The following is a 19,778-nucleotide window of genomic DNA, read 5'->3' as shown; positions in this document are numbered from 1 at the left end:
CCAAACTTTGGAGTTAGACTGTCCAGGTTCAAATCCCAGCTCTACCACTTACTAGCTTTACAACCCTGAGCAAGTTACTTAAACTGCCCATGCCTCAGTTTTCCTGGCTGTAAAATTAGGATGATACTAATAGCTACCTCCTAGGGTTATTGTGAGTATTAACTAAGTAAACACTGGGAAAGCACTTAAAACAGTACCTGGCATTTAGTACACACTCAATAAGTGTTAGCTATCAATATTATGTGTTAGTATTACTATTCTTATTATTGCATCTACTATGAATATTTGCATCTGTTTTTGGCCATTGTAAATTTTACATAAATGATTTTATCCAAAATAGGGGGCCACCTGCAACTTGCTTGTTTTACACAATCCTCATCTTGCTGTTTTGCAGAGAAATGGCTCATTCCAAGGCTAGCTTTTCGTGGGCAACTCCGTTCAATCCTTGCCTTGAGAACCCAGCACTGGGCTTGTCAAGCTACCGAGCAGTCTCTTCTCTTGACCTCCTTGAAGACTTCAAGCACTCTTCAAAAAAAACAGAGGAAACTTCTGTTTATGAGGAGGGGAGCTCCATGGCCTCCATGCCCCACCCACTGCGCAACCGTGCCTTCTCTGAAAGCCATATAAGCTTGGAGCCCCAGAGCTCCCTGGCCTGGCGGCAGCATAGGAGAGAGCTCTTTACCAAGGTTGAGACCCAGCCGGATCCTCTGGGAGCCAGGAAGAAGGCCTTTCCTCCTCCTCGCCCTCCTCCTCCCAACTGGGAGAAATACAGGCTTTTCCGTGCAGCCCAGCAGCAGCAGAAGCAGCAGCAGCAACAGCAGCAGAAGGAGGAGGAGGAAGAGGAGGAAGAAGAGGAGGAAGAGGAGGAAGGGGCAGAGGAGGAAGAGGAGGGGGAGGAGGAGGAGGAGCTGCCACCCCAGTATTTCAGTTCAGAAACCACTGGTACCAGTGCCCTCAATCCTGAAGAGGTCCTGGAGCAGCCACAACCCCCGGGCTTTGGCCACCTGGAGGATTCAAGGCAGGGCTCAGAAAGCCTCTCAGCAGAGCAAGAGTCCTTTGGTCTCCATTCCAGCAATTTCCTGACTCCAATAAGGGGACACTTGGGCTCTCAACCTGAGAAGGCTCAGCCCCCTTGCTATTATGGTATTGGTGGCCTTTGGAGAACATCAGAGAAGGAGACCACTGATTCCCCCAAGTAAGTGCTTATGAAAGAAAGTTCCCCAAAGAGGCTGCACCATGAGTTTGCAATATCACCTCCCGGCTGTGTGACCTTTGATCAATGAATTAAACTGTTCCCAGCTTCATTTTTCTCACCAGGAAAATGGGCATGGTTATACCTATTCTACACAGTTGTAAATATGAAGATAATGTGTATAAAGCCAAGAGCCCCACGTGTAGCTCATAGTAGGTGCTCAGTAAATAGTAGCTGCTGGTGTTCTTAAATATCACTATCAAAATACACTATTATTCCTCAGTTTGTCTTTAAGGTATGCATCAGTTTCAGGCTTGTGAGCCAGAAGACATTACTTTTTTTTTTTTTTAGTTTATTTATTTTTGAGAGAGAAAGCAAGGGAGGGGCAGAGAGAGAAGGAGAGAGAGGATCCCAAGCAACCTCTGCACTGTCAGCACAGAGCTCAATGTGGGGTTCGAACTCACAAACCGAGAGATCATTACCTGAACCGAAATCAAAAGTCAGATGTTCAACCAACTGAGCCACCCAGGTGCCCCTGAGCCAGAAGGCATAAACCCTTGTTCCCTTATGGCATTTCCCAAAAGCCTGGCTCAGGCCCTTTTCTGCCTTTTCTTTTGCTTGCTCTCTAGAATAAGGGGCCAGCTCACAACCTGACCTACCTCCATTCTAGGCCCTGCCTGGGCTTCTAAGCTCTTCCCTGACCCCCAGCAGCAAAGGTATACCTGGAGTTGGGCCCTTTATGCCCTGCTTATTCCTTATAATAGGTAAGGGCACTCTTTTCCTCTTCCACATTCTCTATTCCCCCCACCCTTGTCCCCCCGCCTCTTTGCAGTTGCCTCAGTGGGCAATAGGTGGTAGTTGATTGGGTGAGCTGCCTGGGCAGGGAGACCAAAGCAGGAGTGTAGTCTAGCCCCAGGACTGCTGGTGTTGGCTTCCCTGTGCCAGTGCTCATCTGCATGCCCTGTAGCACCTGGTTGTCCGCTTGGTTCGGAAGCAGAGGAGCTTGGGCCTCAGTTCTGCCAGTCATCCTTCTGAGAGCTCAGGCAATGCTCTGATGGGGGTGGGGGGTGAGGGGGCCTGGTATCTATCCCAGAAGTGCTTTCTTTAAATCCCTTTATAGAAGGAACTTGCCTGAGATTTGTTGGTATTAGAAGTACCTTGTTGGGGGGCGCCTGGGTGGCTCAGTCGGTTGAGCGTCCGACTTCGGCTCAGGTCATGACCTCACGGTTCGTGAGTTAGAGCCCTGCATTGGGCTCTGTGCTGGCAGCTCAGAGCCTGGAGCCTGCTTCAAATTCTATGTCTCTCTCTCTCTCTGCTCCTCCCTGGCTCAGGCTCTGTCTCTCTCTCCTTCAAAAATAAATAAAAACGTTAAAAAAAAAAGAAGTACCTTGTTGGGGCACCTGGGTGGCTCAGTCAGTTGAGCATCTGACTTCAGCTCGGGTCATGATCTTGAGGTTCGTGAGTTCAAGCCCTACATCGGGCTCTGTGCTGTCAGTGCAGAGTGCACTTCAGATCCTCTGTCCCCCTCTCTCTCTGCACCTCCCCCACTTGTACACTCTCTCAAACATAAATAAAGCATTTAGAAGAACCTTGTTATCATGTCTTTTATTGACAAACAAATCCTTTACTGAGATCTGGGCTATCTGGAACTAAGTGAGAAGTTTTCTGGCATAAGGTGCCACCAGTAAGGCACTACAGGGCCTGGCTCCTAGATACTGTGAGAATCTATCAGATCCCTAGCACCTGCTTCTCAAGCTATCCATCTAGCCAGAAGTGTTCTTACTGTAATTAGAAAACATTTTGTGGAAAGTGACTATGATTGTTACTGGTCACAGCAGGGAGAAGGGAAGGCGACCTAGCACACAGTAGGCACTTAACATTTCAGAAGAAAGAACAAAAAAATGAAGGGTCAAACATGTATTAAGCATTTGCTGTGTGCCAGACACTGGTAGTCATTTTACATGACTGCGGGCCATTAATTACTCCCATTTGACAGATGAGGAAACTAAAGCTAAGAAAGACAAGAGACTAACTCAGAATTGCACAGCAAAGATTCCAAAGTTAGATCTTTGTGACTCTAAAACCTATGCTTAATTTGCCATTCTAGGCAGCCTTTCTCAGAGAGATCTTGTTCTTGCAATAGGCCGGGCCTTTACCAGGCCCTCTTGTTCCCTGTAGGGCAGTGTGTACAAGAGGTAGTAGTTCCAGGCTCCAGACTTGCCCCTTTCAGCCTCCTAGTCCTTCCTCCATGTGCCTCCTTCATGTACCTTGGCCCCTTGGCCAGAGAGAAAGAAACTGCTATTACTAGAGATCTTGTAACTTGTTCCAGAGATTTATTTCTTTTGGTGACTTTGGGATGCGAGGAGAAACATTTGTTTGCACACAGCTTTAGCTTGTGGCTGCAAAAAATCAATTATAGATGCTTCTTTGAATGATTTAGATTTAAGGAACAGCATTATTCCCAACATAGCTAATATTTTTGGCCTGCTTACTATGTGCCAAGCATTCTTCTAAAGTAAGCACTTTTATGTGTTGATTGATTTAATCTTCACAACCAACTTATGAAATAGATATCATTGGTGTGCTACATCTTTTAGAATGAGGAATTACAGGTGGCTAAAGGAACCTGCAGAAGATCACAGGTAGCCAGAACCCAGGCCGTCTGGTTCACTGTGCCCATTGCATCCTCATAGGATCTCTGGGCTCCTTGAGATCTTATTCCAGATTCTTGCAGAACATAGAGTTCTAACCAGAAGGAAGTGGCTTTAAGATTTTGTAAGGGAGGGGCACCTGGGTGGCTCAGTCAAGTGTCGGACTTCGGCTCAGGTCATGATCCCGAGGTCCATGAGTTCCAGCCCCACGTTGGGCTCTGTGCTGACAGCTCGAGCCTGGAGCCTGCTTCAGATTCTATGTCTCCCTCTGTCTCCACCCCTCCCCCGTTTGTGCTCTCTCCTCTCTCTCTCTCTCTCTCAAAATAATAAACATTCTAAAAATTTTTAAAAAGATTTTGGGGTGCCTGGGTGGCTCAGTCAGTTAAGCGTCCGACTTTGGCTCAGGTCATGACGTCGCGGTCGAGGAGTTCAAGCCCCGTGTGGGGGTCTATGCTGACAGCTCAGAGCTGTAGCCTGCTTTGGATTCTGTGTCTCCCTGTCTAGGCCCCTCCCCTGCTTGTGTGCTCTCTCTCTCTTTCTCTCTCAAGAATAAATAAACATTAAATTTTGTTTTAAAAAAAGGCTTTGTAAAGGGAGAAGTGTTAGAACAAGTAGATACATATTTTGAATCTAAAATGCAAAAAAACCCAAAGACATCCTAATTTCAGCCAAGTCAGACCAGAGTGTCTCTGTAACCCACCTACTATTCAGTTAGAAAACACTATGATACATGTAGGAGCAGGTTAGTGAAATTTCCAAGTGTTGCTTAAGTCTCAAAACTGGTTCAAGTATAGGTATAGTTTGCTTCCTGAACTCCATGCATTTCCTCTCAGTGCTCTGCAGAAGGAATCTGATTTTTGCTTCAATGTTCATTATCAACTGCAGAATATGTTCTCAAAGATATCCTGTACCCCCTGCCCTATTAGTGGAGATTATGAGGAAAGGAACACTAGGACATATGGTGCCTAATATGATACACTGTAATATGGTGCAGGGCTGTGTCTGCTGTGAACTCAGTCTATAATTAGCACATCCTTTTAAAAATATTTCCAGGTGTTTTTTTTTTAATTTTTTAATGTTTATTTTTGAGAGTGAGAGCAAGATGGAGCATGAGTGTGGGAGGGGCAGAGAGAGGGAGACACACCATCTGAAACAGGCTCCAGGCTCTGAGCTGTCAGCAGAGTGAACCGTGAGATCATGACCTGAGCCGAAGTCAGATGCTTAACTGACTGAGCCACCCAGGTTCATCAAAATACATATACATATATATACATATATATATTTCCAGTTTTACTGAGATATAATTGACATACAGCCACATCTTTTTTCCTCTTCATTCTGTGTTTTTAGTAACTTCTGAGTCAGAACTCTCACACATACCTTAAATACATTTTTCTTATAAGAATTCCCTAAGTTCATACATTCATATTCCTTCCAGAATGTTCTCTCTTGTCTGCTAATATAGATATAGTCCAGCCAGAAAAGCCCTTAAATGCAAAGTTTTATATTATATCAAGTTGTCCCTTTGGCAATATAGCATTATGGCTAAAAACATAGATTCTGGAGTTAGCTTACCTAGGTCTAAATCCTGGATCTGTCATTTACTGGCTGGTGACGTTGGTGAACTCACTCTCCCTCTCAGTTCTCATGTTCCTTATCTATAAAATGGTTGTCATGAGCATTAAATTTTATAGATATATCTACACACACACACACACACACACACACACACACAAACACATCTTAAGACAGCTTCCAGGGCATGGTAAGCACTATGTGAATATTAGCTAGTATTGCTTGTCTATTAGTGTTATTAGCTTAAAAACCTACATGTAAAATGAATACCTCAGATGAGCAATATTGGCATGCCCAAGTTTCTTTTGTGTGATGAATTAGAAGACAGCATAGCATGAATCAGTAAATAGCTGTGGAGCCTTTTAACCATTATTTTTGACCTTTATCTAAGTGCTGCAAGTAGCTGCAAAAATGACTAATGAGTTACTCCTATTTTTCCTTTCAGACAACTAGAGGTTAGCAAAGGTGCAGTGACACAGACAGGTGGAGGGTAGAGGTGGCTGGTAGGCAACAAGAATATACTGGGGGGTTGGCCTCCTTCTCACATAAACCATGGGTGGAATTACTTGCCCTTCCATCACTGAAACTTGACATTGAAGCTTTTCTATTTCCTTCCTCACACCAGACCAGAAGCCTTGATGGCAGAAGAGTCCAAACCCAAGCCAGCATGGAGCCAGAGCTACTTCTTTCCTGAGGAGCAGTTCTCTTTCATGGGCTGGAGCTCTGAGAAGCAGCACCTCAGTCCCATGGGCTTCAGTGAATCCAAGACAACAGGGTCTGCCATTCCACTTGTCAAGCCCCTGGGTGCCACTGGTCCCATTTTTTCCCCATTTCATTCTGCAACCATGGAGGAGACTGGGGCCACTGGGGATATGCCAGAAGTGGAGAGATCCTATCCCTTCCCAGGCCAAAGGCCTGCCTCACAGGCAGTCTCACAAGAGCTCATGAGATATGTGGTAGGCCGTGACAAGTCCCTGGCACGGGTCTTAACCCCAGCTTCCAACATGGTGACCACTGCTGAGGTCATGGGTGACCTCTTTGCTGTGGGAGATCTGCAGTGGAGGGGCCATTTCAAGCAGGAGTGGCACCATCAGGAAAGAAGAAATGATGAGAGTGTCCAGGAAAGCCACAGGGTGCTTTTGTAAGCAAGCCGACTAGATAGAGCAGAAGCAGGTGGGGATCTGGGATCGGTAGGAGGGAGGTCAGCAGTCTTGGAGGATGAAGAGGTAAGGTCTCAGCCATATCCCTATCACCGCCTCCTTCCCTGGGGATTCATACACTGGAGCCATAAACCCATGGGCATCATGGAAGATCAGAAGCCCAGAATTTTGGGGACCTGCCAGTTTTTCTGGATCTTAGTGGGGTGATGAACAAACCAAATCATCTCTAAAGAAGTCCCCCTACCTATGAGAGTCAGGGGCATAGAAATAGCCTCCCAAGTTCTCAAAGTTGGCCTTGACTTGGCTTCTAGGTAATCTTCATGTGGCCTGTTTACGTTTCAACAGTGCTTCCTGGTCCATTATTTCCTTATTTCATAGCTCCATTGGTGAAGCAGGGTCCCATTTTTACAAATGGGGAAATCAAGAAGCAGAAAGGTCAAGAGCCTCTCAGAAGAAGTGCTCAAATGGTCATTCTTTGTTTCCACAGACAAGAGTTTCAGCACTTCTCACCTCCTCCAGGGGCCCCAGGGATCCCCACCTCTTACTCAGCTTATTACAATATTTCGGTGGCCAAGGCAGAGCTGTTGAACAAGTTGAAAGACCAACCTGAGATGGCAGAGACTGGCCTGGGAGAGGAAGAAGTTGACCATGAACTGGCTCAAAAAAAGGTGACATTTTTTTATATGACTTAGATTTTCAGCATTTAGTTTAAGTATCTGGAAGTTGACCTGTCCTCTACGCTTCTCCAGAACAACTTGGTATATTCCCATATTTTCAGTATGGAAATCAAATAGCTTCTCTGTGTTTCTCAGAAATGTTTCTCCAGTCTCCTTTTGACCCAGCAAATACTAGTAATAATAGTAGTAGAAATCATAATCATCATCACTGTGTCTCTTGAATCTTTAAAATAATTTGACAATGATCCCCTTTTTGCTGGTTGAGAGGATTAGGTTGCCCAGGGTTACAGACTAAGTGGTAGATCTAGGACTTGAAGTCAAGACTGTCTCACTTTCTACTTTATCATGACATTTCCCTCTGAAATAAGCCAGCCTTGCAAGTAACTCACCTCCCGTGGCACATCAGAGTTTTTGCCAATGAGTTCTAACCAATCCAGCCACTGACTGTATTCTCTGTAACTTTCTGGGAGATGGAATAGATTGACTAAGCAAGAGAAGGAGAAATTATGGCCTGGTAAACTTTAGTATTTATTTGCAAGAATAATCAATAATTTCTTAAAAGCACTAGAATGATCAACAGAAATTATGTTGTTCTGAAGCCTACCCATTCTTTCTCTAAGCATCACTAGGCTGGTTTTCTTTTTTTCTTTTTTTTTCAACATATGAAGTTTATTGTCAGATTGGTTTCCATACAACACCCAGTGCTCATTCCAAAAGGTGCCCTCCTCAATACCCATCACCCACCCTCCGCTCCCTCCCACCCCCCATCAACCCTCAGTTTGTTCTCAGTTTTTAAGAGTCTCTTATGCTTTGGCTCTCTTCCACTCTAACCTCTTTTTTTTTCCTTCCCCTCCCCCATGGGTTTCTGTTAAGTTTCTCAGGATCCACATAAGAGTGAAACCATATGGTATCTGTCTTTCTCTGTATGGCTTATTTCACATGGATGGAACTGGAGAGTGTTATGCTAGGCTGGTTTTCTAATCAAATTCCTGGAATCACTTTGCCCTCCCTGTACTTACCCATTTTATTTCATAAGCAAATAGGATTTCCATGGCAACCCCAAAGGCCCAATTTGACACTTTGTGGACAACTGAACTCAACATAAATTGCTCCTCTGCCCATAATTTTCATTCAGGATGTGACCTGTAGGAAAACTGAAGGCCATTTGCAAGAGACCCCCCCACCACTTTCAAATCTGAAGCAAAATGTCAGGGAAGTAATTGAAATCATGGTGGTATCAAAGTTTTATTGATCCAGATGCCTACCTCCTTGGATTCCGTGTTCCCTGAGCATGGCAAGGCTGCTCCCGACTTACTCAGGACCTTTCTTTAGGAGCAAACCTAATAAGAGTCTGACCAGGAAAAGAGAAAAATGACCAGAAATGGCAAAGGACAGAACAGCAGATAATGATTTGAAGTGATTATCGGGGGGGGGGGAGGGCGGGGGGGGCAAGGGGGAGGGGCGGCTAGGACAGTTTTTGTCTCTGAGGACAGGTGAAGAAGGTCACCTATTTGCAATATCCTAGAAAAGCAACTCAACTCAAACAGGGTCTGTGATGACTCCTCAGATCTATCCAGTACACTTTCTCCAGGGTTGAAGTTCAGGTTGCAAAGCCCAGGTGCCAAGAAACAAAGGGTTCTCTTTTCTTGCATCCTTCTAGATCTTGGGAACTGAAGAGCTGGGGTGGGTAGGTGATTTTCCAAGTTGACTGTTTGGCCCCCACCCCTCTCTTGACCCTGGCACTGACTTTTGTTTGGGAGAGCAGAGGGTAGGTATATAACTGGGAGTCTTTGGTATCTAATTGTGTTGCCTTGTTTCTATCATTGATTCCTAATTCATAGTAGGTTTTAGAATTTCCCCTAAATGTAAACCTATGACACTTCAGATTTAAGATCATGGTGATCTCCTGACCTTTGGCCAGTTTTGAAATATGATAATAGGCCCTGGACCCAGATCAGGCTCTCTTGGTCTTGGTCACCTTGGACATGTCTAAATAGCTTACTAGAAAGGAGCACATGCTAGAAAACTACAAACCTATGTATGGTCCCAGAGTACCTGGGAAGGAATAATAATAAAACAAGCACTGAAGCAGACTTCAGTATATACATACAAGATACAGAATACTATTGTAAGCATGTAACCTGTATTAGAACAATACTATGAGGTAGGTGCTATTGTTGTCCTATTTTTTAGATGGGGAAATTGAGGGGCACCTGGGTGACTCAGTCTGTTGAGCCTGACTCCAACTTAGGTAATGATCTTGTGGTTTGTGAGTTTGAGCCCCGTGTCGGGCTCTATGCTGACAGCTCAGATCTTGGAGCCTGTTTCAGATTCTGTGTCTCCCTCTCTCTCTGCCATTCCCCTGCTCATGCTCTCTCTCTCTCTCCCTCTGTCACTCTCTTTCTCACTCCCTCTCTCTCTCTGTCTCTAAAAAATGAATAAACATTAAAAAAATTAGATGGGGAAATTGAGTCACAGAAAGGTTGAGTAATTTGCTCAAGGTCACACCAGTGCTTTGTGGCAGAACTAGGGTTCAAGCCCAAGTAGTTCTTGCACTAGAGTTCATGCTCTTAACCATGATGCGATGCTTGATCTGCTGGGGCAGGTCAATTCTCGTTAGGACTTTGCAGTAGACAATCATCTATTATCTCAGAGTGCCTGGTAATAATAATAATAACAATAGCAGCAGCAGCAGCATCCACTCTACCACACTATCTTCCTGGGAGTGGAGTTCCAGAACTGGTTATACCTACAGGGAAGACAAATCAGAAGACACAGGCAGTGCTTCCCTTAAGAAACTTACCATCAAGTGGGATCAGACGTACCCACATGAAACAGGGAATGAACCACTTCAAATTACACTATAGGTCCTATTTCTGAAAGGCAGGAGAGTTCAGAAAAGAAAGACATTATTAAGGGAAGCAGAAACTTCCAGCAGGGAGGGTGGGAGCAAAGCTGGGCTCTGAAGAAAGAATGGGAATAGCCAAAGTGAAGGAAGAGTTTGAGAGCAGGTAGAACTGCATGATGCAAATCAGGAACACCAGGGTGAGTGTGGTGAACACAGAGGAGAACGAGAAGCTAATCACGAAAGTTTTGGAGCCCTGAGATTGGAATGGTAGGGCAGGGCCAGACTGAATAATAATAATAGCAGCCAGCCTTGATTAAACAGTCCATGTTAAGCCCTTTGCATGCATCATGTCGTTCAGTCCTTATTACAGTTCAGCGAAGTGGGTACTACAATTTGTACCCACTCTGCAGATAAAGAAAGTAAAACACTGTGAGACATTCACACATGTCACACAGCCAGGAAGTTGGCAGAGCTAGTAGTCCAAGCTAGTCATTGGAACTTCAGAACTCACAGTCTTAACCAAAAGGCCTCAGAGGCCAAATGGAGGGAGGGAAGGAAGATCCGGCACAGTGTCATACACACCAGAGGTACTTCAGTGGATTGAAGGGGAATGAATGAAGCCATAGGCAAATATTTGACAATACTTTTCCAAACTATGCTCTCACAAGCATTCCAGTTCCTGTTTATTAGTCTCTTTTCCAAAGAAGACATCCACGTGGCTAACAGACACATGAAAAGATGCTCAACATCACTCATCATCAGGGAAATATAAATCAAAACTCCAATGAGATACCACCTCACACCTGTCAGAACGGCTAACATTAACAACTCAGGCAACAACAGGTGTTGGTGAGGATGCAGAGAAAGAGGATCCTTTTCACACTGTTGGTAGGAATGCAAACTGGTGCAGCCATTCTGAAAAACAATGTGGAGGTTCCTCAAAAAGTTAAAAATAGAACTACCCTATGACCCAGCAATTGCACTACTAGGTATTGATCCAAAGAATACAAAAATGCTGATTCAAAGGGGCACACGCACCCCCAATGTTTATAACAGTGCTATCAACAATAGTCAAATTATGGAGAGAACCCAAACAAATGTCCATTGACTGGATAATGGATGAAGAAGATGTGGTGTGTGTGTGTGTATGTGTGTGTGTGTGTGTGTGTGTGTGTACAGTGTTCAAAAAGGATGAAATCTTGCCATTTGCAACAATGTGGATGGAACTATAGTGTATTATTTTAAGTGAAATAAATCATAGAAAGATAAATATCATATGATTTCACTCATATGTGGAATTTAAGAAACACAACAGATGAACATAGGGGAAGGGAAGGAAAAACAAGATAAAAAGAAAGGGAGGCAAACCATAAGATACTCTTAACTACAGAGAACAAACTGAAGGTTGCTGGTGGGGATGTTGGGTAGGGGGATATATACATACATATATGCTGGTTCAAATTTATTTTGAAAATACAGATTTCAGTAAGTATAAATTAAACAAGACTAAGCTATTAAAAAATAGTCTCAGCAAGTGTTTATTAAGTTACATCTGGCAAATGAGAATTAGCCCATGGGTATCACTTATCTAATGCCAAGAAGTTTGGTGGTGACTGACTCCTGCAAGATATGAAGAGATGAGAGGGAGGGTGGCTATTCAAAAAACTTGAATTGCTCATGACTTGCTTGGGTTTCCTTTGTTTCTGGTAATGGGTAGAGCCTGCCATCTGTTCCATGGATCCCAAAACAGAGGTTACAAGCACAGATCAGTTTCTGTCAGTCCCCATTCTCATCCTTTGCCTTCTCCTGTTTATTTCTCCTAGATACAGCTTATTGAAAGCATTGGCAGAAAACTGTCGGTCCTGCGGGAAGCCCAGCGAGGACTGCTAGAGGACATCAGTGCCAATTCTGCCCTTGGGGAGGAGGTGGAGGCCAACCTGAAAGCTGTCTGTAAATCCAATGAGTTTGAAAAATACCGCTTGTTTATCGGGGACCTGGACAAAGTGGTCAACCTGTTGCTGTCACTCTCTGGACGACTAGCCCGGGTGGAGAATGCTCTCAACAGTATTGATTCAGAAGCTAACCAGGAGAAGGTAGAGTTGGGGTCTCTGGGGTATAGATGGAGGTAAATGCCATTGGCTTCTTCTCAGGGCCCCCTCTTTCAAGTTTGGCTTGTCTTGGAGACAGTAAAGGATAATGTTAAGAGTGGGGGCACTGGCTTTTAAGTGCCTTGCAATTCTGGCTCTACCAGTAATTAGCTATGTGACTATGGGCAGCTTACTTAACCGTACTCTACCTCAGTCTCTTAAAAAATGGGGTGAACACACTACCTAACTCATGGGATTGTGAGAATTAAATTAGTCCACAGTAATTACTTAAAACAGGTCCTGGAATAGGGTAAACACTGAATCAGTTCTAGTTGCCAGTAGTAGTAGTAATAGCAGTAGTAGTGGTGGTGGTGGTATTGATAGTGATAGTGGTAGTAATAGTAGTAATGGCGGTGGTGGTATTGATGGCAATAGTGGTAATAATAGTATTAGTGGTATTTGTACCGATGGTGGTAGTAATAGTAGTAGTAGCAATAGTGGTGTGGGTATTGGCAGTGATGGTGGTAATAAAGCAGTAGTGGTGGTGGTAGTGGCATTGGTGGTGATAGCAGTAATAGTAGTAGTAGTGGTATTGGTACTGATGGTGGTAGTAATAGTAGTAGAATAGTGGTGGGGGTATTGGTGGTCATAATGGTGGTAGTAGTAGTACTAGTACTAGTACTAGCAGTGGTAGTAGCAGCAGCAGCAATTTTACCTCACTTTCTCTCTGAGTTAGAGGAAGAGATCTCACCAAGTAGTTGAAATTGGGAGTCTGTCATTTTCATGGGTTGGGCCACACTGTGTACATTCCAGAACCAAACCTACATCACCTTTCCATATACAAGTGGTTTGGGATACAAATTTGAATCCACAATAAGAAGCACTCAGGCATGTGCATACACACACAGACACATACACTCACACATGTACACCCACACAGAGACACATACCATCTTGAAAGCACTGTCATAGTGATACCTATTCTCCAGGTGGAAGGGGTCTGAGCTGGCTTTGTCAGAGCCTTCCCCCACCCTAACCCCAGGGGTGGTCCATGGATTAAAGACAGCTTAGAGATGGAAAGAGGTGAATGCATGTAGCCCCGCCCAGTATCACTGTTGTGTTTATCCTCCCCCTGCCATAGCACAGAAGAGCTTTTGCCTGAAGGTGGACTTCAGGGCAGGAAATATAGGACTGATCAGTTAACAGAGTGGAGAGCTGCTGTGCTCCACTGTGGAGCAGTGAGTTAGGGAGATGACTAGTAACTGGGATGGCTCTTAATTGGTCTATCTGATTCCCCAGTTGGTGCTGATAGAGAAGAAGCAGCAGCTGACAGGGCAGTTGGCAGATGCCAAGGAGCTGAAGGAGCATGTGGACCGCCGGGAGAAGTTGGTGTTTGGCATGGTCTCCCGCTACCTGCCTCAGGACCAGCTCCAAGATTACCAGCACTTTGTGAAGATGAAATCTGCTCTCATCATCGAACAGCGAGAACTGGAAGAGAAAATTAAGCTTGGGGAAGAACAGCTCAAATGTCTCAGGGAGAGCCTACTCCTGGGGCCCAGCAATTTCTAATTCCACCAGCAGACTGTCACACCATCCCTGCCCAGCCACAACGGGAAGTGCTTTCAGTCTTCGTTAGCAGTTTGTTAGAAAGTAGATAGCAGTTTAGTTAGCAGTTTGTTCCATATCCTCTACCTTGGACATCTCTCACTGCCCCTTACCTAGCATTGCTCCCAACCAGCTAGGAGTTCCTGATGAGGCCCCCAAGCCTCTACTCTAGGGAATAGATACAAGAGCTAGGAGCTGCCTGCAGCAAAGGGTGATCATACAACCACACTCCCCTTCCCACGGTTTGCACAGGCAAGTGCTCACCACACACAGAACCAACAAAGTGCCTTCATTCTTCTTGGTCCAAGGACTGCAAAGACACCATGCACTCACCACCCACCCATGCCCCAATCAGCCTCTCAAGGCTCAGAGAGAAGCTGCCTGTGCAGCTCCATTCTGCCCAAGGCTCAAAGCCCAGCCATTTCCCACAGAGATCTGGCTGTCTTGAGAGCATCACTTCCCACCAGTTTAAGGGCCTCACCTAAGCTTTACAGTGGGAAGCACAGAAAGAGAAATTACACTAAACAGAATGTGAGCAAAGATCGGGAATCCCTAGGTGCCCTGCCGAAGCTAGGTTTAAACAAATGGGCTCCACCCCCACTGGCCCCAGCATCTGGTTGAGGGGGAAGAGGCCTACTCCAACTAGTGTGGCCCTCCTCCTGTCCTCATACTTCTGGCTTACCACTTCCTGTTCCATCTTGCCTTTTCATTGCCAGTGGTCACCGGTGCCTACCCTAAGGGCTTCACACTATGGACCATTAAGCTCTACCAAAGCTGACTTCTGGATACCCATTTCATTATTGGGGTGAGGGGTTCTTTGTTGTATTTTAAATGGCCTTTTGATTTTATTTATTTTTATTTTTTGATTTATTTTTTTCCTTTTGTAACTAATAAGGTGAAAAGAGGGGAGGTGGAAAGGGAAAAGGAATCCTAGAAGGAAAGCATGTTCTGCAGATCAGCCTGGATTCACCATGGCTAGATGAGGGAATGCCAAGGCCTTGAATTCTTCCCACCAAACACTACAAGTGTCTAAGAAAGGAGTTCTCACCTTGAACTTAATTTACTATGGCCTGGCCCTATACTAAAGTCAGCAATGACCATAAGCTTAGCATTCCCCAATGGATTTCAGTTTTTTACTTATTTTTTCTCAAAACCAAAGATATCCAAAACTGACAAAAGTTCATCACCCATTTTTCTACTATCTCCCATCTAAGGAAATGGGTATAAGTGAACTCAGGAGGAGATCCCTCTATCTCACAATTGCTTTCTCAGCCTGTGGCCTGACTCAGGGAACTGAAAGTCATGGTAGCTGGAAGCTCCAGCCAGGGCCAGCCCCCCCAGAGCAAATTATGATCCAGCCAGGATCTTAGGCACACAAACAACTAATGCTGCTGTTGTTGCCAATTCCCTGACACCACTAGCCAGTTTCTGTCCTGGAAAATCCCTCAGGTGGGTGATGGCAGGAAGGGAATTGCGGCCAAACTCTGGCTTGTTATCCAGCTCAATTCCCCATTCCTTGCTCACTGGCACCCACGGTTCATATTGCACAGCTCTGCCCAACAAACCTGGGCATCTCTTCTAGTTACTGCTGAGTTCCTCAGGATCCTTGGAGGTTAACTGTAGCAGCAGGGATGCCTCATTCAACCAAAAGATTTTCCAAAGAACTTTGCTGCTGCTACAAATAGTGGTCTCTAGCTTCCGTTTCCTTTCATTGTATTTGAAAACAATGGAAGAATCTTGGCCAGCAGGGTGTCCTGAGGGGGGCCCTGGGTATGCTCTTAGTACACTGCTGCTCTCAGAACCACTGTTAAAATGTCAACCTGCCATTCTCCCCTCAACTGGGGAAGTCTACCCTATTCACAAAGGCCGATGGCTCCTAAAGGGCTAGGCTTACCCAAGCCACATTTGAGGAAGGTGGGGGAGTGCTATGAATAGAAGCTATGGTTACCATCTTTTTTTTTTTTTCTCAAGCAGACTCTAGGATAAACAATGAGTAAGTTGAGACATCCTATATTGGGGGGTGAGGCCAATGTAGTCCATCATTCTAAGATTTTCTGGGGCCAGAATAGCTTTTTGGGAACACAGGCCGAGGGAAGAGTGGTCACTTGCCTGGGCATGATGACTGTGGTCTGGGTTTCTCTAGTCAGTGTTACATTGCTTGTACATTAAATTTCTCACACAAAAAAGTACTATTGATTGTATTATTTTTGTTCCTTATCCCACCTGAAATTAAAGTTGAAACCAGAACACAAGGATGCTCACTTTCACACAGAAGGGTGGTTTCTAAAACAATATAATAACCACCAACCTATACTGAGCAGTGAAGCTTGGCAGACAGGTGAAGTACCAAAAGGGAACTAATGCCCTGCGCTGCTGAGGCAGCAGTGCCATCATGCCTCATAGTGCTTCAGAGCTGCGATGTGGTGTTTCTCCCATGTTCTCATTTCCTGGGCTCAGCCCTCTTGCAAGGCCTGCCAGGGGTAAGCAGTTTGGAAGGCAGGCCAAGGGATTTCCCCAAAGACAATTACTGGTCTTAATTTTTGCCCTCTCTCTTCAGATACTCATATAGGCCCCAGTGGGTAATAGGTTGATCTAGAGAGAGGAGTCAGTACAAGAGTTACTATCACTTGTCCCTTCTCACTCCCCCACCCCCACCTAGATAATTGAGTCTCGAGTCCCACCAGTTGCAGACCCAGCCAGGGTATAGTGGTAAATGCTCAAGGGGAACCTGAGAGAAAGAGGCAGACACACTAAAAGCTCTAGAAAGGGAGAGACTGGAAGCAGAGGAACTGAGAGGGTGAAAGACGAAAAGTTTTTTTCAAGGCCAGAGTCAGGTTCTGTTTTCCATTTAACCTCAAGTGTCAAAAAGCTGCCCTGGGCACTAGAGCCATAACCTTTAACCCCCCATCTCCCTGAAGGTGCTGCTCTGTCAGTAGTACCAAGTCCCAGATGGAGGAAGCTGGGCACATATATGGCCACTCCCTTCTGTCTGGAGCTTGGTGACTCCCACTGTCTTTGCCAAAGGAGTTGTCTATGCCAATAGTATTTCTGTAACAGCCTATTGTATTCTTGGAAGATTAGTAGATCTTTAGAGGGGGGTGGGGCAGGGGACAGTTTCTATAAAGAACCAGTGTTTGTTGTACAACTGTTGGGGGTCATCTATGCCATGTTATTATTTTTCTGAATCTTATAGTTTCTGCAATTGTGTCCTCCACCATTCCCTTCTTGGCTGACATTGATATGTCTGCCAGATGGTCATCAAGGGTTATACTTCAATAAAAGGTGCTAAGGACAAAAAAAAGAAATTATCTCACGTGTTTTGACTGAAGTGATGGAAATTCTCTAATATTCTGCTGAAAAATATTGGAAAACAATTTGGTCACATATCAATAATCCTTCATATGTAACTGTATGACCAGAGTCTTGCCCACATCCCTAAACTCTTACCCTGGCCCATTGGGGATAGCATTGATGCTATACCATTCATTATCCCCAGTAAAATAATTCAGAATTCAGGAAGACTCAACAATAAGTGTAATCTCAAGTATAGACCTCAGTAGTATACAGAGTGCACTTCTGGAGTCTAGCCTAATCAGAGAGCTGAGACACCTTCTACACCTCCTCCAATCTTGAGTTCTACTATCTTCTACCTAATAGTCCAGTCTTATACCTTCCTCTTAGCAACCTGGAAAACAAGGTTCTCACTGACCAGCTCTCTCTAAATAACCTCATTTAGACCCAAATGCACTCCAGGAACCAACTCTGACACTTAAAAGCCTACATTTTCCCTCAGTCTACACATTGTTTAAATTCCAACTGATCTCCTAGGTATCCAGTGTGGTAGAGTGGAAAGAGCCCAGCTTTGGCATTAAAGTGAAATGTGTTCAAATCCTGGTTTTGCCACTTATTATATGAACCTGGGTTATTTTTTCAACTTTTGAGTTCATTTTTTATCTGTAAAATGGGAATAATAATATGTACCTTGCATAGTTGTGGCTTGAAAATAATAAATGAAAGTTACCAGCTGTCTACTGAGAAATGGTTAGAAAGGCAGAATCCCAGCTCCACCCCATGCCCACTAATAGTCTGCATTTTAACTAGATTCCCAGAGGATTTATATGTATATTAAAGGCTGAGAACCACTAACCTATCATAAACTTAGTACATGGTAACAACCTAATATTCTAGTCCTGATTTATTCAATTCATTCTTTTCTACTCCCAGGCATATTCTTGATCTTCTCATGCTGCTCCCAACTACCTGCCTAAATGAGTTTAGCAACGTTGAGGATACAAGTTTGATACATAAAACCACTTGTGTCTCTACACACTAGTAATCAACAATTTGGAAACAAAATTAAGAAAACAATTCCATTTAAAAAATTATAAAAAGAAAATAGGGACACGTAGGTGGCTCAGTCCATTGAGCATCCAAGTCTTGATTTTGTCTCAGGTCATGATCTCATGGTTCTGAGATGGAGCCTCATGCTGACAGCACAGAGCCTGCTTGGGATGCTCTCTTCCTCTCTGTCTGCCCCTCCCCCACTCATGCACTCAAGCACATGTGCACTCTTTCTCTCTCTCAGAATAAACTTTAATTATAAAAAATAAAACAATTCCACTTACAATAGCATCAATAAGAACAAAACAGGAATACATTTAATGAAACAAATGTAGGAATTTTATACTGAAAACTACAAAAATATTGTTGAAAAAAATTAAAATCAGAAAGTACTTAGACTAAAATCTATTTTAGATAACAATACTCCCCAAATCGATCTACACATTCAATCTGAAAGAATCTTAGCTGTCTTTTTTGCATAAATTGCATAAAGTCAAACCTAAAATTCATATGAAATTGCAAGGGACGCAGAATAGTCAAAACAATCTTTAAAAAGAACTTGGATGGGGCGCCTGGGTGGTGCAGTCGGTTAAGCGTCCGACTTCAGCCAGGTCACGATCTCACGGTCCGTGAGTTCGAGCCCCGCGTCGGGCTCTGGGCTGACAGCTCAGAGCCTGGAGCCTGTTTCGGATTCTGTGTCTCCCTCTCTCTCTGCCCCTCCCCCGTTCATGCTCTGTCTCTCTCTGTCCCAAAAATAAATAAACGTTGAAAAAAAAAATTTAAAAAAAAAAGAACTTGGAGAACTCATACTTCTCAATTTCAAAACTTATTACAAAGCTACAGTAATCAAGACAGTATGGTACACATACAAGGGTAGACATGTAAATAAATAGAATATCATTGACAGTACAGAAATAAGCCTTATATTTATGATCAGTTAATTTTTGATAATGGTTCCAAGACAATAAAAAATAGAGAAAGAATAGTTTTTCAACAAATGATGGGGGGACAACTGGATATCCACACAGAAAAAAATGAAATTAAACTCCTTCCTTACAACACACAAAAATCAACTAAAAAGGGATTATAAACCTAAATGTAAGAATTACATTTACATGGGGTACCTGGGTAACTCGGTTAGGCATCCGACTTTGACTAAGGTCATGATCTCAAAGTTCATGGGTTCAGCCCTATGTCAGGCTCTGTGCTGACAGCTTAGAGCCTAGAACCTGCTTCAGATTCTGTGTCTCCCTCTCTCTCTCTCTGCCTCTCCCCTGCTTGAGTTCCCTCTCTCAAAAATAAATAAATAAATAAATAAACAAATAAATAAAACATTTAAAGAATTACATTCACAAAAGAATTACAAAATGCTAAAAAGAAAACATGGGAGTAAATCATCTTGATACTGTGTTAGCCAATGATTACTTAGAACTCCAAAAGCACAAGTGGCAAAAGAAAATATAAATAAATTGGAGTACATTAAAAGTAAAAACTATGCTGCAAACAATATTATCAATAAAGTGAAAATATAATCCATATAATCAGAAAAATATTTACATATCATATATCTAATATTAGACTTTTATCTATAACATATAAAGAACTGTTACAACTCAATAATAAAAATAACCAAAAAATGGGC

At 43.8% G+C, this 19,778-nt stretch overlaps 1 protein-coding gene across 1 annotated transcript; it reads left to right on the top strand.

Annotated features, from left to right (window-relative positions):
- The first annotated feature begins 369 nt into the window (after positions 1 to 369).
- Positions 370 to 17,684, top strand: LOC121025919 (protein Shroom4-like). Its single transcript, XM_040468713.1, has 5 exons — positions 370 to 1,195; positions 6,044 to 6,193; positions 7,066 to 7,246; positions 11,927 to 12,196; positions 13,490 to 17,684. Exons 1-5 carry the CDS (start codon positions 399 to 401, stop codon positions 13,757 to 13,759), a joined length of 1,668 nt encoding a protein of 555 aa, XP_040324647.1. The 5' UTR covers positions 370 to 398; the 3' UTR covers positions 13,760 to 17,684.
- The last annotated feature ends 2,094 nt before the right edge of the window (positions 17,685 to 19,778 follow it).

This window comes from Herpailurus yagouaroundi, unplaced genomic scaffold (assembly GCF_014898765.1).
Source record: "Herpailurus yagouaroundi ecotype Mexico unplaced genomic scaffold, PumYag 67793, whole genome shotgun sequence".
Taxonomy (NCBI): domain Eukaryota; kingdom Metazoa; phylum Chordata; class Mammalia; order Carnivora; family Felidae; genus Herpailurus; species Herpailurus yagouaroundi.
Note: the sequence above shows the minus strand (reverse complement) of the source record. Positions and strands in the feature narration are given on the sequence as shown.